Here is a 27,067-nt window from a genome sequence, read left to right as displayed (position 1 = left end):
ACCCCCGCCCCCGCCTGACCTTTGACCCCCCCGGACCCCCGCCACCGCTCCCGACGACCCCCCACCGGTCAACACCTCCGTCCGACCCCAGAACGCCGGTCACCCCCGCCCCTGCCTGACCTTTGACCCCCCCGGACCCCCGCCACCGCTCCCAACGACCCCCCACCGGTCAACACCTCCATCAGACCCCAGACCGCCAGTCACCATTACCCCGCCTGACCTTTGACCCCCCCCGGACCCCCGCCACCGCTCCCAATGAGTCCCCCCGAACTGGTCAGCACCTCCGTCTGACCCCAGACGGCCAGTCACCATTACCCCGCCTGACCTTTGACCCCCCTTGACCCCCGCCACCGCTCCTGCCCCCCCCCCCACCGGTCGACACGTCCACCCAACCCCAGAGCATCGGTCACCATTACCCCGCCTGACCTTTGACCCCTCTGAACCCGTGCCACTACTCCCGGCCCATCCCCCCCACTGGTCAACACCTCCGTCCGCCCCCACCTGACCTTTGACCCCCCCCGGGCCCCCGCCACCGCTCCCGACGACCCCCCCCACCGGTCGGCACCTCCGTCCGACCCCAGACCGCCGGTGACCATTACCCCGCCTGACCTTTGACCCCCCCCTTGACCCCTGCCACCGCTCCCGACCCCCCCCCCCAGCGGTCGCCACCTCCATCCGACCCAAGACCACCGGTCCCCTCCACCCCCGCCTGACCTTTGACCCCCACTGACCCCTGCCACCGCTCCTGACCCCCCTCCACCGGTCGACACCTCCATCCGACCCCAGATCACCGGTCACCTCCGCCCCTGCCTGACCTTTGACCCCCTTCTGACCCCCCCACTGGTCGACACCTCCATCCGACCCCAGACCGCCACCCCCCGCCCCCCGCCTGACCTTTGACCCCTCCCAGACCCCTGCCACTGCTCCCGACCCCCCCTCCAGCGGTCGGCACCTGTCTGACCCCAAAACACTGGTCACCTCCACCCCTGCCTGACCTTTGACCCCCACTGACCCCTGCCCCCACTCCTCACCCCCCTCCACTGGTCGACACCCCCAACCCCAGAACACCGGTCACCCCCGCCCCCGCCTGACCTTTGACCCCCCTGGTCCCCCGCCACCGCTCCCAATGACCCCCCTCCACCGGTCAGCACCTCCGTCCGACCCCAGACCGCCAGTCACCATTACCCCGCCTGACCTTTGACCCCTCTTAACCCCTGCCACCGCTCCCGACCCCCCCCAAAGTGGTCAACACCTCTGTCCGACCCCAGACCGCCGGTCCCCTCCGCCCCCGCCTGACCTTTGACCCCCCTTCTGACCCCCCCCCACCGGTCGACACCTCCATCCGACCCCAGACCGCCACCCCCCCGCCCCCGCCTGAACTTTGACCCCCCCGGGACCCCTAGCCACCGCTCCAAACCCCCCCCTCCAGCGGTCGACACCTCCTCCCGACCCCAGAGCACCGGTCACCTCCACCCCTGCCTGACCTTTGACCCCCACTGACCCCTGCCCCCACTCCTCACCCCCCTCCGCTGGTCGACACCCCCAACCCCAGGACACGGGTCACCTCCGCCCCCGCCTGACCTTTGACCCCGCCCCGGACCCCCGCCACCGCTCCCAATGACGCCCCTCCACCGGTCGGCACCTCCGCCCGACCTCAGACCGCTGGTCACCATTACCATGCCTGACCTTTGACCCCCCTTGACCCCTGCCACCGCTCCTGACCTCCCCCCCAAAGTGGTCAACACCCCTGTCCGACCCCAGAACACCGGTCACCTCTGCCCCTGCCTGACCTTTGACCCCCACTGACCGCTGCCACCACTCCCGACGACCCCTCCTCCACCGGTCGACAGCTCCGTCCAACCCCAGATCACCGGTCCCCTCCGCCCCTGCCTGACCTTTGACCCCCCTTGACCCCTGCCACCGCTCCTGATCCCCCCTCCAGTGGTCGACATCTCCGCCCGACCCCAGATTACCGGTCACCCCTGCCCCTGACTGACCTTTGACCCCCTTCCGACCCCCCAGACCGGTCAACACCTCCATCCGACCGCCACCACCCCCGCCCCCGCCTGACCTTTGAGAGAGAGATGCCGCCCGTCACCCCGCGGCGCCCGGACCCCGACCCCGCCTGACCTCTGACCCCCCCAACTGGCGGTCGACACCTCCTTCCGACCCCAGACCGCCGCCACCCCCTGCCTGACCTTTGACCCCCCCCTTGACCCCCGCCACCGCTCCCAACGACCCCCCTCCACCGGTCGACACCTCCGTCTGACCCCAGAACACCGGTCACCCCTGACCCCGCCTGACCCTTGACCCCCCCGGACCCCCACGACCGTTCCCAACGACCCCCCCCCCCCCCGCACCGGTCGACACCTCCGTCTGACCCCAGACCGCCAGTCACCATTACCCCGCCTGACCTTTGACCCCTCTCAACCCCTGCCACCTCTCCCGACCCCCCCGAAGCGGCAGACGCCTTCCGTCCGACCCCAGGCCATCGGTCACCTCCGCCCCTGCCTGACCTTTGACCCCCCCTTGACCCCCGCCACTGCTCCTGACTCCCCCCTCCGGCCGTCGACACCTCTGTCTGACCCCAGGCCGCTGCCACCCCCGCCTGACTTTTGACACCCCTTGGCCCCCGGCACCACTCCCGACCCCCCCCCCCCCCACCGGTCTACACCTCCATCTGACCCCAGAACACCGGTCACCTCCGCCCCCCGCCTGACCTTTGACCCCACCGGACCTCTGCCACTGCTCCTGACCCCCCTCCACCAGTGAACACATCCCCAGAACAGCGGTCACCATTACCCCGCCTGACCTTTGACCCCCCCTTGACCCCTGCCACCGCTCCCGACCCCCCCTCCAGCGGTCGCCACCTCCATCTGACCCAAGACCACCGGTCCCCTCCACCCCGCCTGACCTTTGACGCCCACTGACCCCTGCCACCGCTCCTGACCCCCCTCCACCGTTCGACACCTCCATCCGACCCCAGATCGCCGGTCACCTCCGCCCCCGCCTGACCTTTGACCCCCCCTTCTGACCCCCCCCACTGGTCGACACCTCCAGCCGACCCCAGACCGCCACCCCCCGCCCCCCGCCTGACCTTTGACCCCTCCCAGACCCCTGCCACTGCTCCCGACCCCCCCTCCAGCGGTCGGCACCTGTCTGACCCCAAAACACTGGTCACCTCCACCCCTGCCTGACCTTTGACCCCCACTGACCCCTGTCCCCACTCCTCACCCCCCTCCACTGGTCGACACCCCCAACCCCAGGACACGGGTCACCTCCGCCCCCGCCTGACCTTTGACCCCACCTTGACCCCCGCCACTGCTCCCGACCCCCCCCCCCACCGGTCGACACCTCCGCCCGACCCCAGAACACCGGTCACCATTACCCCGCCAGACCTTTGACCCCCCCGGACCCCTGCCACCGCTCCTGACCCCCCCCCCCCCCCCACTGGTCGGCACCTCCGCCTGACCCCAGAACACCGGTCCCCTTCACCCCCACCTGACCTTTGACCCCCCTTCTGACCCCCCCCACCAGTCGACACCTCTGTCCAACCCCAGACCGCCGGTCCCCTCCGCCCCCGCCTGACCTTTGACCCCCCTGGACCCCTGCCACCGCTCCCGACGACCCCCCGGCCGGTCGACACCTCCATCCGACCGCCGCCACCCCTGCCCCTGCCTGACCTTTGACCCCCCCTTGACCCCTGCCATCGCTCCTGACGCTCCCCTCCGCCCGACCCCAGACCACCACCCCCCACCTGACCTTTGACCCCCCGTTGACCCCTGCCACTGCTCCTCACCCCCCCAGCAGTCGACACCTCCGTCCGACCCCAGACCACCACCCCCCGCCTGACCTTTGACCCCCTCCTGACCCCTGCCAGCGCTCCCGACCCCCCTCCCCCTGTCTACACCTCCGTCCGACCCCAGAACACTGGTCACCATTACCCCACCTGACCTTTGACCCCCCTTGACCCCTGCCACCGCTCCTCACCCCCCCCAGCAGTCGACACCTCGGTCTGACCCCAGATCACCCGTCACCCCCACCCCCACCTGACCTTTGACCCCCCTTGACCCCTGCCAGCGCTCCCGACCCCCCCTCCCCCTGTCTACACCTCCATCCGACCCCCAAACACTGGTCCCCATTACCCCGCCTGACCTTTGACCCCTCTTAACCCCTGCCACCGCTCCTCACCCCCCCCCCCCACAGTGGTCTACACCTCCGTCCGACCCCAGAACACCAGTCACCTCCACCCCCGCCTGACCTTTGACCCCTCTTAACCCCTGCCAGCACTCCCGACCCCCCCACCACCCGTCTACACCTCCGTCCGACCCCAGAACACCGGTCCCCATTACCCCGCCTGACCTTTGACCCCTCTTAACCCCTGCCACCGCTCCTCACCCCCCCCCCCCCACAGTGGTCTACACCTCCGTCCGACCCCAGAACACCGGTCACCCCCGCCCCCCGCCTGACCTTTGACCCCTCTTGACCCCTGCCACCTCTCCCGATCCCCCCCCAGCGGTCTACACCTCCACCCCACCTGACCTTTGACCCCCACCTGACCTTTGACCCCCACCACCCATCGACACCGTCCATCCGACCCCAGACCCCCGGTCCCCTCCGCCCCCGCCTGACCTTTGACCCCCGGCCCTCCGCCCCCGCCTGACCTTTGACCCCCCCCCGGGGGCAGTCGCCCCCTATCGGCGGGGGGAGGGACGGCAGTCGGGAAGGGGCGCTCAAAGCAGTGCCAGGAGCGGAGGCGGCCGGTCACGGGACGCGAGTTCGGGACAAAGGCCGGACTCATCCCGCCGGGACAAGGGGCCCTTTCACGGGCCGGGCCGCGTGACCTTGGCCGGGTCACCGCTCCGCGACTCGGTTTCCCCCCCCCCGCCCCCGGTCCGTGGGGGTGACCATCACAACGGCGGCGTCCACTAAGCGCTCACTCCGGGGGGGACGACGCTGCCGCGAGCCCAGGCGCTTAGTACAGAGGGAATGGACGGCGACGTCCGTTAGGCGCTCACCACGCGCCAAGCGCTGTCCTGAGCGCTGGGCGGGAGGGAGGTGGGTGCGAGTGCGAGTGCGAATGATAATAATTAATAATAATAATGGCATTTATTAGGCGCTTACTACGGGCCAAGCACTGTGGCAAGCGCTGGGGAGGTTGCCAGGTGGTGGGGTTGGCCCCCGGTCTTCATCGGGGAGATGGCAGGGGAGCACTGTATTAGACGAGACTGAGCATCGCCGCTCGGTCTGGGAGACTAGAGAGGGGCACTGTATTAGACGAGACTGAGCATCGCCCCTCAGTCTGGGAGATGACAGGGGGGCACTGTATTAGACGAGACTGAGCATCGCCGCTCGGTCTGGGAGATGACAGGGGCACTGTATTAGACGAGACTGAGCATCGCCGCTCGGTGTGGGAGACTAGAGGAGCACTGTATTAGACCAGATTGAGCATCGCCACTCGGTCTGGGAGACTAAAGAGGAGCACTGTATTAGACGAGACTGAGCACCGCCGCTCGGTCTGGGAGGTGACAGAGGGGCACTGTATTAGATGAGACTGAGCATCGCCGCTCGGTCTGGGACATTAGAGGGGCACTGTACTAGACGAGACTGAGCACCGCCGCTCGGACTGGGAGACTAGAGAGGGGCACTGTATTAGACGAGACTGAGCATCGCCCCTCAGTCTGGGAGATGACAGAGGGGCACTGTATTAGACGAGACTGAGCATTGCCGCTCGGTCTGGGAGATGACAGGGGCACTGTATTAGACGCAACTGAGCATTGCCGCTCCGTCTGGGAGATGACAGAGGGGGACTGTATTAGACGAGACTGAGCATCGCCGCTCGGTCTGGGAGACTAGAGAGGGGCACTGTATTAGACGAGACTGAGCATCGCCCCTCAGTCTGGGAGATGACAGAGGGGCACTGTATTAGACGAGACTGAGCATTGCCGCTCGGTCTGGGAGATGACAGGGGCACTGTATTAGACGAGACCGAGCATCGCCGCTCGGCCTGGGAGATGACAGAGGGGCACTGTATTAGACGAGACTGAGCACCGCCGCTCGGTCTGGGAGATGACAGAGGGGCACTGTATTAGACGAGACTGAGCATCGCCGCTCGGTCTGGGAGATTAGAGAGGGGCACTGTATTAGACGAGACTGAGCATCGAAGCTCGGTCCGGGAGATGACAGAGGGGCACTGTATTAGACGAAACTGAGCATCGCCGCTCCGTCTGGGGGATGACAGAGGGGCACTGTATTAGACAAGACTGAGCATCGCTGCTCGGTCTGGGAGACTAGAGAGGAGCACTGTAGAAGACGAGACTGAGCATCGCCCCTCAGTCTGGGAGACTAGAGAGGGGCACTGCATTAGACGAGACTGAGCACCGCCGCTCGGCCTGGGAGATGACAGAGGGGCACTGTATTAGACGAGACTGAGCACCGCCGCTCGGACTGGGAGATGACAGAGGGGCACTGTATTAGACGAGACTGAGCATCGCCGCTCGGTCTGGGAGATTAGAGAGGGGCACTGTATTAGACGAGACTGAGCATCGAAGCTCGGTCCGGGAGATGACAGAGGGGCACTGTATTAGACGAAACTGAGCATCGCCGCTCCGTCTGGGGGATGACAGAGGGGCACTGTATTAGACGAGACTGAGCATCGCTGCTCGGTCTGGGAGACTAGAGAGGAGCACTGTAGAAGACGAGACTGAGCATCGCCCCTCAGTCTGGGAGACTAGAGAGGGGCACTGCATTAGACGAGACTGAGCACCGCCGCTCGGCCTGGGAGATGACAGAGGGGCACTGTATTAGACGAGACTGAGCACCGCCGCTCAGACTGGGAGATGACAGAGGGGCACTGTATTAGACGAGACTGAGCATCGCCGCTCGGTCTGGGAGATTAGAGAGGGGCACTGTATTAGACGAGACTGAGCATCGAAGCTCGGTCCGGGAGATGACAGAGGGGCACTGTATTAGACGAAACTGAGCATCGCCGCTCCGTCTGGGGGATGACAGAGGGGCACTGTATTAGACGAGACTGAGCATCGCTGCTCGGTCTGGGAGACTAGAGAGGAGCACTGTAGAAGACGAGACTGAGCATCGCCCCTCAGTCTGGGAGACTAGAGAGGGGCACTGCATTAGACGAGACTGAGCACCGCCGCTCGGCCTGGGAGATGACAGAGGGGCACTGTATTAGACGAGACTGAGCACCGCCGCTCGGACTGGGAGATGACAGAGGGGCACTGTATTAGACGAGACTGAGCATCGCCGCTCGGTGTGGGAGACTAGAGAGGGGCACTGTATTAGACGAGACTGAGCACCGCCGCTCGGACTGGGAGATGACAGAGGGGCACTGTATTAGACGGGACTGAGCATCGCTGCTTGGTGTGGGAGACTAGAGAGGAGCACTGTAGAAGACAAGACTGGGCATCGCCGCTCGGTCTGGGAGACTAGAGAGGAGCACTGTACTAGACGAGACTGAGCACTGCTGCTCGGTGTGGGAGATGACAGAGGGGCACTGTATTAGACGAGACTGAGCATCGCCGCTCGGTCTGGGAGATGACAGAGGGGCACTGTATTAGACGAGACTGAGCATCGCCGCTCGGTCTGGGAGATGACAGGGGCACTGTATTAGACGAGACTGAGCATCGCCGCTCGGTGTGGGAGACTAGAGGAGCACTGTATTAGACCAGATTGAGCATCGCCACTCGGTCTGGGAGACTAAAGAGGAGCACTGTATTAGACGAGACTGAGCACCGCCGCTCGGTCTGGGAGGTGACAGAGGGGCACTGTATTAGACGAGACTGAGCATCGCCGCTCGGTCTGGGACATTAGAGGGGCACTGTATTAGACGAGGCTGAGCATCGCCGCTCGGTCTGGGAGACTAGAGAGGGGCACTGTATTAGACGAGACTGAGCATCGCCATTCGGTCTGGGAGACTAGAGAGGAGCACTGTAGAAGACGAGACTGAGCATCGCCGCTCGGTCTGGGAGACTAGAGAGGGGCACTGTATTAGACGAGACTGAGCATCGCCGCTCGGTCTGGGAGACTAGAGAGGAGCACTGTATTAGACGAGACTGAGCATCGACGCTCGGTCTGGGAGATGACAGAGGGGCACTGTATTAGACGAGACTGAGCATCGCTGCCCCGTCTTCGAGATGACAGAGGAGCACTGTATTAGACGAAACTGAGCACTGCCGTTCGGTCTGGGAGACTAGAGAGGGGCACTGTATTAGACGAGACTGAGCATCGCCGCTCGGTCCGGGAGATGACAGAGGGGTACTGTATTAGACGAGACTGAGCATCGCCGCTCGGTGTGGGAGACTAGAGAGGAGCACTGTGGAAGACGAGACTGAGCATCGCCGTTCAGTTTGGGAGACCAGAGGGGAGCACTGTAGAAGACGAGACTGAGCATCGCCGCTCGGTCTGGGAGATGACAGAGGAGCACTGTATTAGACGAGACTGAGCATCGCCGCTCGGTTTGGGGGATGAGGGAGGGGGACTGTATTAGACGAGCTGAGCATCGCCGCTCGGTCTGGGGGATGAGGGAGGGGGACTTTATTAGATGAGCTGAGCATCGCCGCTCGGTGTGGGAGATGACAGAGGAGCACTGTAGAAGATGAGACTGAGCACCGCCGCTCGGTCTGGGAGGTGACAGAGGGGCACTGTATTAGACGAGACTGAGCATCGCCGCTCGGTGTGGGAGACTAGAGGACCACTGTATTAGACCAGATTGAGCATCGCCACTCGGTCTGGGAGACTAAAGAGGAGCACTGTATTAGACGAGACTGAGCACCGCCGCTCGGTCTGGGAGGTGACAGAGGGGCACTGTATTAGACGAGACTGAGCATCGCCGCTCGGTGTGGGAGACTAGAGGACCACTGTATTAGACCAGATTGAGCATCGCCACTCGGTCTGGGAGACTAAAGAGGAGCACTGTATTAGACGAGACTGAGCACCGCCGCTCGGTCTGGGAGGTGACAGAGGGGCACTGTATTAGACGAGACTGAGCATCGCCGTTCGGTCTGGGAGACTAGAGAGGGGCACTGTATTAGACGAGACTGAGCATCGCCGCTTGGTCTGGGAGACTAGAGAGGGGCACTGTATTAGACGAGACTGAGCATCGCCATTCGGTCTGGGAGACTAGAGAGGAGCACTGTAGAAGACGAGACTGAGCATCGCCGCTCGGTCTGGGAGGTGACAGAGGGGCACTGTATTAGACGAGACTGAGCATCGCCGTTCGGTCTGGGAGACTAGAGAGGGGCACTGTATTAGACGAGACTGAGCATCGCCGTTCGGTCTGGGAGACTAGAGAGGGGCACTGTATTAGACGAGACTGAGCATCGCCGCTCGGTCTGGGAGACTAGAGAGGAGCACTGTATTAGACAAGACTGAGCATCGCTGCTCGGTGTGGGACACCAGAGAGGAGCACTGTATTAGACCAGATTGAGCATCGCCACTCGGTCTGGGAGACTAAAGAGGAGCACTGTATTAGACGAGACTGAGCATCGCCGCTCGGTCTGGGAGATGACAGAGGGGCACTGTATTAGACGAGACTGAGCAACGCTACTCGGTCCAGAAGGAGACAGGGGAGTCCTGGGGAGGCCGGGGGAGCACTTTGGGGGACTAGACTGAGCGCCGAGCATCGTTGCTTGGTCCAGCAGCCCTGGAGGAACGGACCGAGCCCCGGGGAGGACGGGGGAGCACTGTAGAGGACCAGACTGAGCACCGGGGATCCCTGCGTGGTCCGGAAGGGGACAGAGGGGTCCTGGGGAGGACGGGGGAGCACTGTGGAGGACCAAACTGAGCACCAAGCATCGCTGCTTGGTCCAGGGAGGAAGAGGGAAGCTCTGGGGAGGACGGGGGAGCACTGTGGGGGACCAGACTGAGCACCGAGCATCGCTGCTCGGTCCGGGAGGGGACAGGGGAGTCCTGGGGAGGACGGGGGAGCACTGTGGGGGACCAGACTGAGCACTGAGCATTGCGGCTTGGTCCGGGAGGGAGCACAGCAGCCCGGGGGAAGACAGGGGAGCACCCAGGGGAGCACTGTAGAGGACCAGACCGAGCCCCGAGCATCGCTGCTTGGTCCAGGAAGGATCAGAGAAGCACTGGGGAGGACGGGGGAGCACTGTGGAGGACCAAACTGAGCACCGAGCATCGCTGCTCAGTCCAGGGGGAGACAGGGGAGTCCTGGGGAGGACAGGGGAGCACTGTGGAGGACCAAACTGAGCCCCGAGCATCGCTGCTTGGTCCGGGAAGGATCAAAGAAGCTCTGGGGAGGACAGGGGAGCACTGTGGAGGAGCACACTGAGCATCGCCACTCGGTCCAGGAGGAGACAGGGAGTCCTGGGGAGCACTGCGGGGGACCAGACTGAGCGCCGAGCATCGTTGCTTGGTCCGGCAGCCCTGGAGGAACGGACCGAGCCCCGGGGAGGACGGGGGAGCACTGTAGAGGACCAGACCGAGCCCCGGGGAGGACAGGGGAGCACTGTAGAGGACCAGACTGAGCAGTGGGGATCCGGAAGGGGACAGAGGGGTCTTGGGGAGGACAGGGGAGCACCGCGGAGGGCCGGACCGAGCCCCGAGCGCCGTTGCCAGGTGCGGGAGGGCCCCGGGGAGCACTGTAGGGGACCAGACTGAGCACCCCCGGGGATCCCTGCGGGGGCCGGGAGAGGAGAGAGAGGCCCGGGGGAGGACGGGGGAGCACCGCGGGGGGAACGGACCGAGCCCCGTTGCCAGGTGCGGGAGGGCCCGGGGGAGCACTGTGGCGGGGGGGCCCGGGGGGAGCACTGCCGCGGCCGGGTAAACACCGAGCCTCCCGCCCCAGGCAGGGGAGGAGGAGCACCGGAGGGGAGCACGGGGGCGGGGGGGGGGGGGAGAGCACTGCCGGGGGGGAATCAGAGCGAGAGGGAGCACTGCAGGCGGGGCTGGGGAGAAAGGGGGAGCACGGAGAGGGGGGAAGATGAGCAAGAGGGAGCACGGGGGGGAGCGAGAAGAAGGCCAGGAGGAGCACTGCGGGGGGGAGAAGATGAGCGGGGAGGGAGCACCGCGGGGGGGGGAGAAGATGAGCAGAGAGGGAGCACCTCGGGGGGGAGCAGAGCAAGGGGGAAAATCAGAGCAAGAGGGAGCACCATAGGGGGTGAAGCCGAGCAAGGGCGGTCCTCGTAGGGGGAGCACTGCAGGGGGAAGGAGGAGAGCCAGAGGGAGCACTTCAGGGGAGATCAGAGCAAGAGAGCCCGGGGAGCACTGCGAGGGGAGCAGGGAAGGAGCACGTTAAGGAGGGGAAGATGAGCAAGAGGGAGCACAGGGGGAGCAAGGAAAGCAGAGCTAGAGGATGGAGCACTGCAGGAAGAAAAGCAGGGCAACAGGGAGCACTGAGAGGCGGGAAATCAGGGCCGGGGGGAGCACTGAAAGGGGGGAAAGCAGAGCAATAGGGAATACTGCAAGGAGGGAAATCTGAGCCCAAGGGGGGAGCACTGCCAAGGGGGAAGGCAGAGCAATGGGGAATGCTGAAAAGAGGGAAATCCTAGCCCGAGGGGGGAGCACTGCCAAGGGGGAAAGCAGAGCAATAGGGAACGCTGAAAAGAGGGAAATCCGAGCCCGAGGGGGGAGCACTGCAAGGGGGGAAAGCAGAGCAACAGGGAATGCTGAAAAGAGGGAAATCCGAGCCCGAGGGGGGGAGCACTGCCAGGGGGGAAAGCAGAGCAATAGGGAGCGCTGAAAGGAGGGAAATCCGAACCCAACGGGGGAGCACTGCAAGGGGGGGAAAAGCAGAGCAATAGGGAGCACTGAAGGGAGGGAAATCCGAGCTGAGGGGGGAGCACTGCAGGGGGGGACTCAGGGCAATAGGGAGCACTGAAAAGGAGGGAAATCTGAGCCCGAGGGGGGAGCACCGCAAAGGGGGAAAGCGGAGCAATAGGGAATGCTGAAAGGAGGGAAATCCTAGCCCGAGGGGGGAGCACTGCCAGGGGGGAAAGCAGAGCAATAGGGAGCGCTGAAAGGAGGGAAATCTGAGCCCGAAGGGGGAGCACTGCAAAGGGGGAAAGCAGAGCAATAGGGAACGCTGAAAAGAGGGAAATCCGAGCCCGAGGGGGGAGCACTGCCAAGGGGGAAAGCAGAGCAATAGGGAATGCTGAAAAGAGGGAAATCCGAGCCCGAGGGGGGAGCACTGCCAGGGGGGAAAGCAGAGCAATAGGGAACGCTGAAAAGAGGGAAATCCGAGCCTGAGGGGGGAGCACTGCCAGGGGGGAAAGCAGAGCAATAGGGAGTACTGAAAGGAGGGAAATCTGAGCCCGAGGGGGGAGCACTGCTGGGAGGAAAGCAGAGCAATAGGGAGCACTGCAGGGAGGGAAATCTGAGCCCGAGGGGGGAGCACTGCCAGGGGGGAAAGCAGAGCAATAGGGAGCACTGAAGGGAGGGAAATCTGAGCCCGAGGTGGGGGAATCAGGGCAATAGGGAGCACTGCAAAGAGGGAAATATGAGCCCCAGAGGGGAGCACCGCAAGGGGGGAAAGGAGAGCAACAGGGAGCACTGGAGGGAGGGAAATCCGAGCTGAGGGGGGAGCACTGCAAGGGGGGACTCAGGGCAATAGGGAGCACTGAAAAGGAGGGAAATCTGAGCCCAAGCGGGGAGCACCGCAAGGGGGAAAGCAGAGCAATAGGGAGCACTGAAAAGAGGGAAATCCGAGCCCGAGGGGGGAGCACTGCAAGGGGAGGCGGGAAATCAGGGCAATAGAGAGCATTGAAAGGAAGGAAATCTGAGCCCGAGGGGGGAGCACTGCAAGTGGGGAAAGCAGAGCAATAGGGAATACTGCAAGGAGGGAAATCTGAGCCCAAGGGGGGAGCACTGCCAGGGGGGAAAGCAGAGCAATAGGGAGCGCTGGAGGGAGGGAAATCTGAGCTGAGGGGGGAGCACTGCAAGAGAGGAATCAGGGCAATAGGGAGCACTGGAGAGAGGGAAATCTGAGCCCGAACGGGGAGCACCGCAAGGGGGGAAAGCAGAGCAGTAGGGAGAACTGAAGGGAGGGAAATCTGAGCTGAGGGGGGAGCACTGCACGGGGGGGAAATCAGGGCACTAGGGAGCACTGAAAGGAGGGAAATCTGAGCCCGAACGGGGAGCACCGCAAGGGGGGAAAGCAGAGCAATACGGAGCACTGAAAGGAGGAAGGGGGAGCACTGCAAGGGGGGAAAGCAGAGCAATAGGGAGCACTGAAGGGAGATGGAAATCTGAGCTGAAGGGGAGCACTGCAAGGGGGGAATCAGGGCAGTAGGGAGCACTCAAAAGGAGGAGGGAAATCCGAGCACGAGGGGGGAGCACTGCCAGGGGTGAAAGCAGAGCAATAGGGAGCACTAAAGGGAGGGAAATCCGAGCCCAAGGGGGGAGCACTGCAAGGGGGGGAAAGCAGAGCAATAGGGAGCACTGAAAGGAGGGAAATCGGAGCCCGAACGGGGAGCACCGCAAGGGGGGAAAGCGGAGCAATAGGGAGCACTGAAGGGAGGGAAACCTGAGCTGAAGGGGGAGCACTGCAAAGGGGGGAATCAGGGCAGTAGGGAGCACTAAAAGGAGGGAAATCAGAGCCCGAGGGGGGAGCACTGTAGGGGGGTGAAGAGGAGCCCGGGGGGGAGAAGCAGGGCAAAGAGGGAGCTCAGCAAAGGGGGGGGGGGGGAGGAGGCCGGCAGGGGGCGCCACGGGGAGCACTGCAAGGGGGCGCAATAGGGAGGGAGGCCGGCAGGGGGCGCCGGAGAGAACCCAGCGAGGAGGTGCAATAGGGAGGGAGGCCGGCAGGGGGCGCCAGAGGGAGCACAGCAGGGCGGGAAAGCAGAGCCGCGGGCCGCAAGAGGGAGCACGGCAGGGGGCGCCAGAGGGAGCACGGCAGGGGGCGCCAGAGGGAGCACGGCAGGGGGCGCCAGAGGGAGCACGGCAGGGGGCGCAATTGGGAGGCCGGCAGGGGGCGCAAGAGGGAACACCAGAAGGCGGAAAAGCGGAGCCGGGGGGGGGGGGCGCAACAGCGAGGCCGGCAGGGGGCGCCCGAGGGAGCACGGCAGGGCGGGAAAGCAGAGCCGGGGGGCGCAATAGGGAGGGAGGCCGACAGGGGGGCGCCCCAGGGAGCACGGCACGGTGGGAAAGTGGAGCCACGGGGTGCAAAAGGGAGGCCGGCAGGGGGCGCAAAAGAGGCAGGCAGGGGGCGCCAGAGGGAGGCCGGCAGGGGGCGCCCGAGGGAGCACCGAAAGGCGGGAAAGCGGAGCCGGAGGGCGCAATAGCGAGGCCGGCAGGGGGCGCCCGAGGGAGCACGGCAGGGCGGGAAAGCGGAGCCGGGGGGCGCCAGAGGGAGGCCGGCAGGGGGTGCCGGAGGGAGCACCGAAAGGCGGGAAAGCGGAGCCGGGGGGCGCCAGAGGGAGGCCGGCAGGGGGCGCAACAGGGAGCACGGGAGGGTGGGAAAGCGGAGCCGGGGGGCGCAAAAGAGAGGCCGGCAGGGGGCGCCGGAGGGAGCACGGCAGGGCGGGAAAGCAGAGCCGGGGGCGCTATTGGGAGGCCGGCAGGGGGCGCCAGACGGAGGCCGGCAGGGGGCGCCAGAGGCAGCACCGAAAGGCGGGAAAGCGGAGCCGGGGGGCGCAACAGAGAGGCCGGCAGGGGGCGCCCGAGGGAGCACGGCAGGGGGGGCGCAATTGGGAGGCCGGCAGGGGGCGCCAGAGGGAGCACAGAAAGGCGGGAAATTGGAGACGGGGGGCGCTATTGGGAGGCCGGCAGGGGGCGCCAGAGGGAGCACCGAAAGGCGGGAAAGCAGAGCCGGGGGGGCGCGAGAGGGAGGCCGGCAGGGGGCGCCCGAGGGAGCACGGCAGGGGGGCGCAATTGGGAGGCCGGCAGGGGGCGCCAGAGGGAGCACAGAAAGGCGGGAAATTGGAGACGGGGGGCGCTATTGGGAGGCCGGCAGGGGGCGCCAGAGGGAGCACCGAAAGGCGGGAAAGCGGAGCCGGGGGGGGCGCGAGAGGGAGGCCGGCAGGGGGCGCCCGAGGGAGCACGGCAGGGGGGCGCAATTGGGAGGCCGGCAGGGGGCGCCCGAGGGCGCACCGAAAGGCGGGAAGGGGGAGCCGGGGGGCGCAATAACGAGGCCGGCAGGGGGCGCCCGAGGGAGCACGGCAGGGGGGTACAATTGGGAGGCCGGCAGGGGGCGCCCGAGGGCGCACCGAAAGGCGGGAAAGCGGAGCCGGGGGGGCGCGAGAGGGAGGCCGGCAGGGGGCGCCCGAGGGAGCACGGCAGGGGGGCGCAATTGGGAGGCCGGCAGGGGGCGCCCGAGGGCGCACCGAAAGGCGGGAAGGGGGAGCCGGGGGGCGCAATAACGAGGCCGGCAGGGGGCGCCCGAGGGAGCACGGCAGGGGGGTACAATTGGGAGGCCGGCAGGGGGCGCCCGAGGGCGCACCGAAAGGCGGGTAAGCGGAGCCGGGGGGCGCAATAACGAGGCAGGCAGGGGGCGCCCGAGGGAGCACGGCAGGGGGGCGCAATTGGGAGGCCGGCAGGGGGCGCCAGAGGGAGCACAGAAAAGTGGGAAAGTGGAGCCGGGGGGCGCAAAAGGGAGGCCGGCAGGGGGCGCCCGAGGGAGCACAGGAGGGCGGGAAACCGGAGCCGGGGGCGCTATTGGGAGACCGGCAGGGGGCGCCCCAGGGAGCACGGCAGGGGGCGCCAGAGGGAGGCCGGCAGGGGGCGCCCGAGGGAGCACCGAAAGGCGGGAAAGCGGAGCCGGGGGGCGCAAAAGGGAGGCCGGCAGGGGGCGCCCCAGGGAGCACGGCAGGGCGGGAAAGCGGAGCCACGGCAGAGGGCGCCCGAGGGAGCACCGAGAGGCGGGAAAGCGGAGCCGGGGGGCGCGAGAGGGAGGCCGGCAGGGGGCGCAACAGGGAGCACGGCAGGGCGGGAAAGCGGAGCCGGAGGCTCAAAACGGAGGCCAGCAGGGGGCGCCCCAGGGAGCACGGCAGAAGGGCGCAATAACGAGGGCGGCAGGGGGCGCCCGAGGGCGCACCGAAAGGCGGGAGAGCGGAGCCGGGGGCGTGAGGCGGTCCCCCCTCCCCCCCCCGCTGGGGGGCGCCCTGGGGTCGGACCTTGTGGTCGATCTGGTCGTGGAGCTGCGCCAGGCTGGGGCGCAGGCGGGCGGCGGGGGCGCCCGGGTCCGGGCCCGCCCCGAGGGGCGCCGCCGTGTGGCGGTAGTGGTCGATGCGCGGCACCGCGTCCAGCGTGTTGTGCCCGAACGTGCGCAGCGAGAACGTGGCGGTGGTCGTCGTCGTGGTGGTGGTGGTGGTGTCGTAGCCCGGGGGGCCCGTCGCCACGTCCCCCGCCAGGGCGTCCTCCCCATCCTCGTCGTCCTCGTCGTCGTCGTCGCCGTGCTCCTCCGCCGCCACCACGAAGTTGACGCGGAAACGCCCCCGGGCCTCGTCCCCGCGGGCGCCGCTTCCGCTTCCGGTGCCGGTCCCGGTGCCGGTCCCGGTCCGGCCCCCCTCGTCGCTCACCGGGTCCACCTGGAAGCGGCCGGTGGGGGCGGCGGCGGGGGGAGCCGGACCCCGGCCCGGCCCGTCCCCGCCCTCCATCACCGGAAACCGTCGGACCCAAAGGGAGGAGGAAGAGCGGGACGAGCCGCCGCCCGCCGCCGTTTAAAGCCTCCGCGGGCCGGGGGGAGGGGGCGGGGCTCCCGGACGCGCCCCTCCCCCCCGCCGGGAGGGGCCCCGGGGCACCGCGCGGGCCCCGCCCGCGTGACGTCAGCCCGGTGGGGCCGTTGCCCGGAGACGCCCCGGTCCCGCCCGCGTGACGTCACGCCCCGCCCGCCAGTCTCCGGCCCGCGTGGCGGTTGCCCGGGGGCGCCCGGGCCCCGCCCCTCCTCCCGGGGCCGCGCGCTGATTGGCCGGACCCGCCCCCTCCTCCCGGGGCGGCGCGCTGATTGGCCGGACCCGCCCACGTGACGCCAGGACACGCCCCCCCCTACTCTCAGGCGGGTGGGGCGGTTGCCGGGTTACGCCCCGGCCCCGCCCGCGTGACGTCAGGCCACGCCCCGTATTATCCGTCCAGGGAGGTGGTTGCCCGGATGCGCCCGGGCCCCGCCCCTCCTCCCGGAGCGGCGCGCTGATTGGCCGGACCAGCCCCCTCCTCCCGGGGCCGCGCGCTGATTGGCCGGACCCGCCCGCGTGACGCCAGGCCACGCCCCCCCATTCGCGGTTGCCTGGGTGCGGCCCCGCCCGCGTGACGTCAGACCACGCCCCCTATTCTCCGTCCAGGGAGGCGGTTGCCCGGATGCGCCCGGGCCCCGCCCCTCCTCCCGGAGCGGCGCGCTGATTGGCCGGTCCCTACCACGTGACGTTAGGACACGCCCCCCCACTCCCCGGCCGGTGAGGCGGTTGCCTGGTTACGCCCCGGCCCCGCCCGCGTGACGTCAGACCACGCCCCCTATTCTCCGTCCAGGGAGGCGGTTGCCCGGATGCGCCCGGGCCCCGCCCCTACTCTCGGAGCGGCGCGCTGATTGGCCGGCCCCGCCCACGTGACGCCATGCCACGCCCCCATTCCCTGTTGCCTGGATGCGCCCCGGCCCCGCCCGCGTGACGTCAGGTCACGCCCTCTATGATCCGTCCAGGGAGGTGGTTGCCCAGATACGCCCGGGCCCCGCCCCTCCCCCGAGCGGGGCGCTGTTTGGCCGGACTCGCCCACGTGACGTCAGGGCACGCCCCCCCGCACTCTCAGCCCCGTGGGGCGGTTGCCCGGATACGCCCCGGTCCCGCCCCTCCTCTCGGAGCGGCGCGCTGATTGGCCGGACCAGCCCACGTGACTCCAGGCCACGCCTCCCTATTCGCCGTCCAGGGAGGCCGTTGCCTGGCTACGCCCCGGCCCCGCCCTCGTGACGTCAGGACACGCCCGCTATTCTCCGTCCAGGGAGGCGGTTGCCAGGATGCTCCCGGGCCCCGCCCCTCCTCCCGGAGCGGCGCGCTGATTGGCCGGACCCGCCCACGTGACCACAGGGCGCGCCCGCAATTCTCCGTCCAGGGAGGCGGTTGCCAGGATGCTCCCGGGCCACGCCCCTCCTCCCTGAGCGGCGCGCTGATTGGCCGGCCCCTACCACGTGACGCCAGGACACGCCCCCCCCGCTCCCCGGCCGGTGAGGCGGTTGCCTGGATAGGCCCAGGCCCCGCCCGCGTGACGTCGGACCACGCCCTCTATTCATCCGGGGAGGCGGTTGCCCGGATACGCCCGGGCCCCGCCCCTCTTCCCTGAGCGGCGCGCTGATTGGCAGGCCCTGCCCACGTGACGTCACGCCCCGCCCCCCCATTCGCCGTCCAGTGAGGCCGTTGTCTGGAAACGCCCGAGCCCCGCCCACGTGACATCAGGCCACGCCCCCTCTTCGCCCTCCAGTGGGGCGGTTGCCCGGATACGCACGGCCCTGCCCGCGTCCCGTCAAGCCCCGCCCCTCCTCCCTGAGCGGCGCCCTGATTGGCCGGACCCGCCCACGTGGCGTCAGGCCACGCCCCCTTTCCGCCGTCCTGCGAGGCGGTTGCCTGGAAACGCCCGGGCCCCGCCCACGTGACATCGGGCTCCGCCCCTCCTACCTGAGCGGCGCGCTGATTGGCCGGTCTGCCCACGTGACGTCAGGCCCCGCCCCCAGTCTCCGTCCCTGAGGCGGTTGCCTGGATACGCCAGGCCCCGCCCCCTATTCTCCGTCCAAAGATGCGGTTGCCCGGATATTAATAATAGTAACAATAATGATGGAATTTGTTAAGCGCTTACTACGTGCCAAGCGCTGTTCTAAGCGCTGGGGGGATCCAAGGTGATCGGGTTGTCCCACGTGGGGCTCACAGTCTTCATCCCCATTTTCCAGATGAGGGAACTGAGGCCCAGAGAATAATAATAATAATAATAACAATGGCATTTATTAAGTGCTTACTATGTGCAAAGCACTGTTCTAAGCACTGGGCGGGGGGTTACAAGGTGATCAGGTTGTCCCACTGGGGGCTCCCAGTCTTCATCCCCATTTTCCAGATGAGGGAACTGAGGCCCAGAGAAGGGAAGTGACTCGCCCAAAGTCACCCAGCTGACAATGGGCGGAGTCGGGATTTGAACCCACGACCTGCTTGGAATAGCAGTGTGGGCTCAGTGGAAAGGGACCGGGCTTTGGAGTCTGAGGTCATGGGTTCAAATCCCGGCTCCACCACTTTCATTCATTCATTCAGTCGTATTTATTGAGCGCTTACTGTGTGCAGAGCGCTGTACTGAGCGCTTGGCAAGTCCAAGTTGGCAACATCTAGAGACGGTCCCCACCCAACAGCGGGCTCACAGTCTAGAAGGGGGAGACAGAGAACCAAACGAGACATCAATCAATCAATCGGACGTATTTATTGAGCGCTTACTGTGTGCAGAGCGCTGTACTGAGCGCTTGGCAAGTCCAAGTTGGCAACACATAGAGACGGTCCCTACCCAACAGTGGGCTCACGGTCTAGAAGGGGGAGACAGAGAACAAAACAAGACATATTAACAAAATCAAATAAATAGAAGAAATAGGTACAAATAAAATCGAGTAATAAATCCGTACAAACATATATACATCTATACAGGTGCTGTGGGGAGGGGAAGGAGGTAAGGCGGGGGTGTCACACTTAGCTGTGTGACCTTGGCCGAGTCACTTCACTTCTCTGGGCCTCAGTTCCCTCATCTGGAAAATGGGGATGAAGACCGGGAGCCCCCCACGCGTGGGGCAACCCGATCACCTTGTAACCTCCCCAGCGCTTAGAACGGTGCTCGGCACATAGTAAGCGCCTAATAAATGCCGTCATTATTATTATGACCTCTGACTCCAAAGCCCGGGCTCTCCCCTTTCTCAATCAATCTATCAATCGATCGTATTTATTGAGCGCTTACTGTGTGCAGAGCACTGTACTAAGCGCTTGGGAAGTCCAAATTGGCAACACATAGAGACAGTCCCTACCCAACAGTGGGCTCACAGTCTAAAAGGGGGAGACAGAGAACAGAACCAAACATACCAACAAAATAAAATAAATAGGATAGAAATGTACAAGTAAAATAAATAAATAAATAAATAGAGTACCTGCATATATGTATAGATGTTTGTACGGATTTATTACTCTATTTATTTATTTTACTTGTCCATATCTATTTATTTTATTTTGTTAATATGTTTGGTTTTGTTCTCTGTCTCCCCCTTCTCGACTGTGAGCCCGCTGTTGGGTAGGGACCGTCTCTAGATGTGGCCAACTTGGACTTCCCGAGCGCTTAGTACAGTGCTCTGCACACAGGAAGCGCTCAATAAATACGATTGATTGATTGATTGATTGATTGAGCACACAATAAGCGCTCAATAAATACGATTGATTGATTGATGTCTTGTTTTGTTCTCTGTGTCCCCCTTTTAGACTGTGAGCCCACTGTTGGGTAGGGACTCTCTCTATATGTTGCCAACTTGGACTTCCCAAGCGCTTAGTACAGTGCTCTGCACACAGGAAGCGCTCAATAAATACGATTGATTGATTGATTGATTGATTTCCACGGAGCCACGCTGCTTCTCCACACGCCTTTTCTCCATCCACGCAGGCGGTTGCCTGGATACGCGAGGCCCCGCCCCTCCTCCCCGAGCGGCGCGCTGATTGGCCGGCACCGCCCGCGTGACGTCAGGCCCCCTCCCGGCTGAGCAGTTGCCTGGTTACGCCCGGCCCCGTCACGTGACGTCGGGCCGCGCCCCTCCAGCCTGATCCGCGAGGGGATTGGTCGGATCCGCCCACGTGATGTCAGGCCCCGCGCCCCGAGGGGGGGGGGAGGGGGGACGAGCCGTGATTGGTCGGCCGGGCCCGGGGCGCGAGATCTCGCGAGAGTTCTGGGGGTGGGGGGGCAGGCCTGGGATTTGTTGAGCACTCCCTTTGAGCAGGGCTCTGTGCTGGACGCCCAATATGGGCAAAACACTGTGCTGGACGCCCAATATGGGCAGAACACTGTGCTAGACGCCCACTCTGTGCAGAGCTGTGTGCTGGACTCCCAATATGGGCAAAACACTGTGCTGGACGCCCACTCTGTGCACAGCTCTGTGCTGGACGCCCAGTATGGTCAAAACACTGTGCTGGACCCCCAGTATGGGCAAAACACTGTGTTGGACGCCCAATGTGTGCAGAACACTGTGCTGGACTGCTAATGTTGTGCAGGGCTCTGTGCTGGACGCCCAATACGTGTAGAACACTGTGCTGGACTATTAATGTGAGCAGGGCTCCGTGCTGGACGCCCAATGTGTGCAGAGCTCTGTGCTGGGCGCCCAATATGGGCAAGACACTGTGCTGTACTACTGATGTGAGCAGGGCTCTGTAATGGACGCCCAATATGCGCAGAACTCTGCGCTGGATGCCCAATGTGTGCAGAACACTGTGCTGTACTACTGATGTGAGCAGGGCTCTGTGCTGGACCCCCAATATGGGCAAAGCCCTGTGCTAGACTACTAATGTGTGCAGAGCTCTGTGCTGGACACCCAATGAGTGCAGACTCTGTGCTGGACACCCAATATGGGCAAAACACTGTGCTAGACTACTAACGTGTGCAGAGCACTGTGCTGGACTGCTAATGTGTGCAGAGCTCTGTGCTGGACGCCCAGTATGTGCAGAGCTCTGTGCTGGATGCCCAATGAGTGCAGACTCTGTGCTGGCCCCCCAATATGGGCAAAACACTGTGCTAGACTACTAATGTGTGCAGAGCACTGTGCTGGACTGCTAATGTGTGCAGAGCTCTGTGCTGGACGCCCAATGTGTGCGGAACGCTGTGCTGGACTATTAACGTGAGGAGGGCTGTGTGCTGGATGCCCAATATGGGCAGAGCTCTGTGCTGGACGCCCAATATGGGCAAAACACTGTGCTGGACGCCCACTCTGTGCAGAGCTCTGTGCTGGACGCCCAATATGGTCAAAACACTGTGCTGGACGCCCAATATGGGCAAAACACTGTGCTGGACTACTAATGTGTGCAGAGCACTATGCTGGACAGCTAATGTTGTGCAGGGCTCTGTGCTGGACGCCCAATATGTGCAGAACACCGTGCTGGACTATTAATGTGAGCAGGGCTCCGTGCTGGACGCCCAATGTGTGCAGAGCTCCGTGCTGGACGCCCAATATGTGCAAAACACTGTCCTGTACTATTGATGTGAGCAGGGCTCTGTGCTGGATGCCCAATATGCGCAGAGCTCTGTGTTGGACGCCCAATATGTGCAGAATGCTGTGCTGCACTATTAATGTGAGAAGGGCTCTGTGCTGGACGCCCAACGTGTGCAGAGCTCTGTGCTGGACGCCCAATATGTGTAGAACACTGTGCTGGACTATTAATGTGAGCAGGGCTCTGTGCTGGACGCCCAACGTGTGCAGAGCTCTGTGCTGGACGCCCAATGTGTGCAGAACACTGTGCCGGACTATTAATGGGAGCAGGGCTCTGTGCTGGACGCCCAAAGTGTGCAGAGCTCTGTGCTGGACGCCCAATATGGGCAAAACACTGTGCTGTACTACTGACGTGAGCAGGGCTCTGTGCTGGACCCCCAATATGGGCAAAGCACTGTGCTGGACGCCCAATATGTGCAGAACACTGTGCTGGACTATTAATGTGAGCAGGGCTCTGTGCTGGACCCCCAATCTGGGCAAAACACTGTGCTGGATGCCCAATATGTGCAGAACACTGTGCTGGACTACTGATGTGAGCAGGGCTCTGTGCTGGACCCCCAATATGGGCAAAACACTGTGCTGGACTACTGATGTGTGCAGAGCACCATGCTGGACTGCTAATGTTGTGCAGAGCTCTGTGCTGGACGCCCAATATGTGCAGAGCTCTGTGCTGGACTCCCAATATGGGCAGAACACTGTGCTGGACTATTAATGTGAGCAGGGCTGTGTGATGGATGCCCAATGTGTGCAGAGCTCTGTGCTGGACCCCCAATATGGGCAAAACACTGTGCTGTACTACTGATGTGAGCAGGGCTCTGTGCTGGACTGCTAATGTGTCCAGGGCTGTGTGCTGGACGCCCAATATGTGCAGAACACCGTGCTGGACTATTAATGGGAGCAGAGCTCTGTGCTGGACCCCCAATGTGTGCAGAGCTCTGTGCTGGACCCCCAATATGGGCAAAACACTGTGCTAGACTACTAATGTGTGCAGAGCTCTGTGCTGGACGCCCAATGAGTGCAGACTCTGTGCTGGCCCCCTAATATGGGCAAACCACTGTGCTAGACTACTAATGTGTGCAGAGCTCTGTGCTGGACGCCCAATACGTGGGGAACGCTGCGCTGGGCTATTAATGGGAGCAGGGCTCTGTGCTGGACGCCCAATACGTGGGGAACGCTGCGCTGGGCTATTAATGGGAGCAGGGCTCTGTGCTGGACGCCCAGTATGTGCAGAGCTCTGTGCTGGACGCCCAGTGTGTGCAGAGCTCTGTGCTGGACCCCCAACGTGTGCAGAGCTCTGTGCTGGACGACGAGTGTGTAGAGAGCCCTGTGCTGGACGCCTCCCACCACGTACAGAGCGCTGTGCTGAGCGTCTACCGTGTGCAGAGCACTGTGCTGGACGTCCACCGTGGGCCCAGCGCCGTGCCGTGCTCTGCTCCGCCTTGTAGGCCGGGAACGGGACGGGCCTAACCCGTAGTGGACTCTCCCAAGCGCTCAGTACAGTACCGGGACCCTCCGGAGCGCTCAGCACAATGCTCCGCGCTCGATCCATCCCCTCCCTCTGGGCCGGCTCTGTATTGGACCCCGCCGAGCGCTCAGCACACTCAGGGCCCGTCTACGTGGCCAACTCGTCCTTCCCAAGCGCTCAGTACAGTGCTCTGCCCGCCGTAGGCGCTCAATAAATACGATTGAAGGAAATGAATGAGTCGATTCGTCCCTACTTTTCCTCTTAGTGGCGTCTATTAAGCGCTTACTACGTGCCCAGCACTGTGCTAAGCGCCCGGGAGGTGACCAGGGGACGGGGTTGTCCCCCGGGGGGGCTCACGGCCTTCATCATCATCATCATCATCAATCGTATTTATTGAGCGCTTACTATGTGCAGAGCACTGTACTAAGCGCTTGGACTAATCCCCATTTGACAGGGGAGGAAACTGAGGCCCAGAGAAGGGAAGTGACTCGCCCAAGGTCACACACAGCCGACAGTTGGACTATTAGCACGGCTCGGCGGAAAGAGGCCGGGATTTGGAGTCGGAGGTCCTGGGTTCAAATCCTGACTCCGCCACTTGGCTGGGTGACTTCGGGCCAGTCGCTTCACTTCTCTGGGCCTCAGTTTCCTCATCTGGAAAATGGGGATGAAGACTGTGAGCCCCCCATGGGACAACCTCATCACCTTGTAACCTCCCCAGCGCTTAGTACAGTGCTTGGCACGTAGTAAGCGCTTCACAAATACCATTATTATTATCATTCTAGACTGTGAGCCCGCTGCTGTGTGACTTTGGGAAAGTCGCTTCCCTTCTCTGGGCCTCAGTTCCCTCATCTGGAAAATGGGGATGAAGACCGGGAGCCCCCCGGGGGACAACCCCATCACCTTGTAACCTCCCCAGCGCTTAGTACAGTGCTTGGCACGTAGTAAGCGCCTAACAAATACCATCATTATTATCATTCTAGACTGTGAGCCCGCTGCTGTGTGACTTGGGGCGAGTCGCTTCCCTTCTCTGGGCCTCAGTTCCCTCATCTGGAAAATGGGGATGAAGACCGGGAGCCCCCCGGGGGACAACCCCATCACCTTGCAACCTCCCCAGCGCTTAGTACAGTGCTTGGCACGTAGTAAGCGCCTCACAAATACCATCATTATTATCATTCTAGACTGTGAGCCCGCTGCTGTGTGACTTTGGGCAAGTCGCTTCCCTTCTCTGGGCCTCAGTTCCCTCATCTGGAAAATGGGATGAAGACCAGGAGCCCCCCGGGGGACAACTTCATCACCTTGTAACCTCCCCAGCGCTTAGTACAGTGCTTGGCATGTAGTAAGCGCTTAACAAATACCATTATTATTATCATTCTGAGTCGATTCCCTTCTCTGGGCCTCAGTTCCCTCATCTGGAAAATGGGGATGAAGACCGGGAGCCCCCCGGGGGACAACCCCATCACCTTGCAACCTCCCCAGCGCTTAGTACAGTGCTTGGCACGTAGTAAGCGCTTCACAAATACCATCATTATTATCATTCTAGATTTTGAGCCCGCTGCTGTGTGACTTTGGGAAAGTCGCTTCCCTTCTCTGGGCCTCAGTTCCCTCATCTGGAAAATGGGGATGAAGACCGGGAGCCCCCCGGGGGACAACCCCATCACCTTGCAACCTCCCCAGCGCTTAGTACAGTGCTTGGCACGTAGTAAGCGCTTAATAAAATGCCATTATTAATCCCGGCTCCACCCCTTGTCAGCTGTGTGACTTTGGGAAAGTCGCTTCCCTTCTCTGGGCCTCAGTTCCCTCATCTGGAAAATGGGGATGAAGACCGGGAGCCCCCCGGGGGACAACCCCATCACCTTGCAACCTCCCCAGCGCTTAGTACAGTGCTTGGCACGTAGTAAGCGCTTCACAAATACCATCATTATTATCATTCAAGACTGTGAGCCCGCTGCTGTGTGACTTTGGGAGAGTCGCTTCCCTTCTCTGGGCCTCAGTTCCCTCATCTGGAAAATGGGATGAAGACTGGGAGCCCCCCGTGGGACAACTTCATCACCTTGTAACCTCCCCAGCGCTTAGTACAGTGCTTGGCACGTAGTAAGCGCCTAACAAATACCATCATTAGTATCATTTTAGACTGTGAGCCCGCTGCTGTGTGACTTGGGGCCAGTCGCTTCCCTTCTCTGGGCCTCAGTTTCCTCATCTGGAAAATGGGATGAAGACTGTGACCCCCATGGGACAACCTCATCACCTTGCAACCTCCCCAGCGCTTAGTACAGTGCTTGGCACGTAGTAAGCGCTTAATAAAATGCCATTATTAATCCCGGATCCGCCCCTTGTCGGCTGGGTGACCTTGGGCGAGTCGCTTCCCTTCTCTGGGCCTCAGTTATCTCATCTGGAAAATGGGGATGAAAACTGTGAGCCCCCGTGGGACAACATGATCACCTTGTAACCTCCCCAGCGCTTAGTACAGTGCTTGGCACGTAGTAAGCGCCTAACAAATACCATTATTATTATCATTCTAGACTGTGAGCCCGCTGCTGTGTGACTTGGGGCGAGTCGCTTCCCTTCTCTGGGCCTCAGTTCCCTCATCTGGAAAATGGGGATGAAGACCGGGAGCCCCCCGGGGGACAATCCCATCACCTTGTAACCTCCCCAGCGCTTAGTACAGTGCTTGGCACGTAGTAAGCGCTTAACAAATACCATCATTATTATCATTCTGGGCTGTGAGCCCGCTGCTGTGTGACTTGGGGCGAGTCGCTTCCCTTCTCTGGGCCTCAGTTCCCTCATCTGGAAAATGGGGATGAAGACCGGGAGCCCCCCGGGGGACAACCCCATCACCTTGCAACCTCCCCAGCGCTTAGTACAGTGCTTGGCACGTAGTAAGCGCCTAACAAATGCCATTATTATTATCATTGTAGACTGTGAGCCCGCTGCTGTGTGACTTTGGGAAAGTCGCTTCACTTCTCTGGGCCTGAGTTTCCTCATCTGGAAAATGGGGATGAAGACCGGGAGCCCCCCGGGGGACAACCCCATCACCTTGTAACCTCCCCAGCGCTTAGTACAGTGCTTGGCATGTAGTAAGCGCCTAACAAATGCCATTATTATTATCATTGTAGACTGTGAGCCCGCTGCTGTGTGACTTGGGGCGAGTCGCTTCCCTTCTCTGGGCCTCAGTTCCCTCATCTGGAAAATGGGGATGAAGACCGGGAGCCCCCCGGGGGACAACCCCATCACCTTGCAACCTCCCCAGCGCTTAGTACAGTGCTTGGCACGTAGTAAGCGCCTAACAAATGCCATTATTATTATCATTCTAGATTTTGAGCCCGCTGCTGTGTGACTCTGGGTGAGTCGCTTCCCTTCTCTGGGCCTCAGTTCCCTCATCTGGAAAATGGGGATGAAAACTGTGAGCCCCCGTGGGACAACATGATCACCTTGTATCCCCCCCAGCG

At 63.2% G+C, this 27,067-nt stretch overlaps 1 protein-coding gene across 1 annotated transcript in view; it reads right to left on the bottom strand.

The window, feature by feature from the left end:
- The window catches only part of SLC12A2 (solute carrier family 12 member 2), a 139,749-nt gene extending 123,123 nt beyond the window's left edge, over positions 1-16,626 (bottom strand). Inside the window, exon 1 of the mRNA XM_038742553.1 lies at positions 16,086-16,626. Within this exon, the coding sequence (XP_038598481.1) occupies positions 16,086-16,568 (483 nt within the window). The 5' untranslated portion in view covers positions 16,569-16,626. The remainder of the gene's footprint in view (positions 1-16,085) is intronic.
- Between the last annotated feature and the right edge of the window lie 10,441 nt (positions 16,627-27,067).

The sequence above is a fragment of the Tachyglossus aculeatus genome, unplaced genomic scaffold (genome assembly GCF_015852505.1).
Source record: "Tachyglossus aculeatus isolate mTacAcu1 unplaced genomic scaffold, mTacAcu1.pri scaffold_131_arrow_ctg1, whole genome shotgun sequence".
NCBI lineage: Eukaryota > Metazoa > Chordata > Mammalia > Monotremata > Tachyglossidae > Tachyglossus > Tachyglossus aculeatus.
Note: the sequence above shows the minus strand (reverse complement) of the source record. Positions and strands in the feature narration are given on the sequence as shown.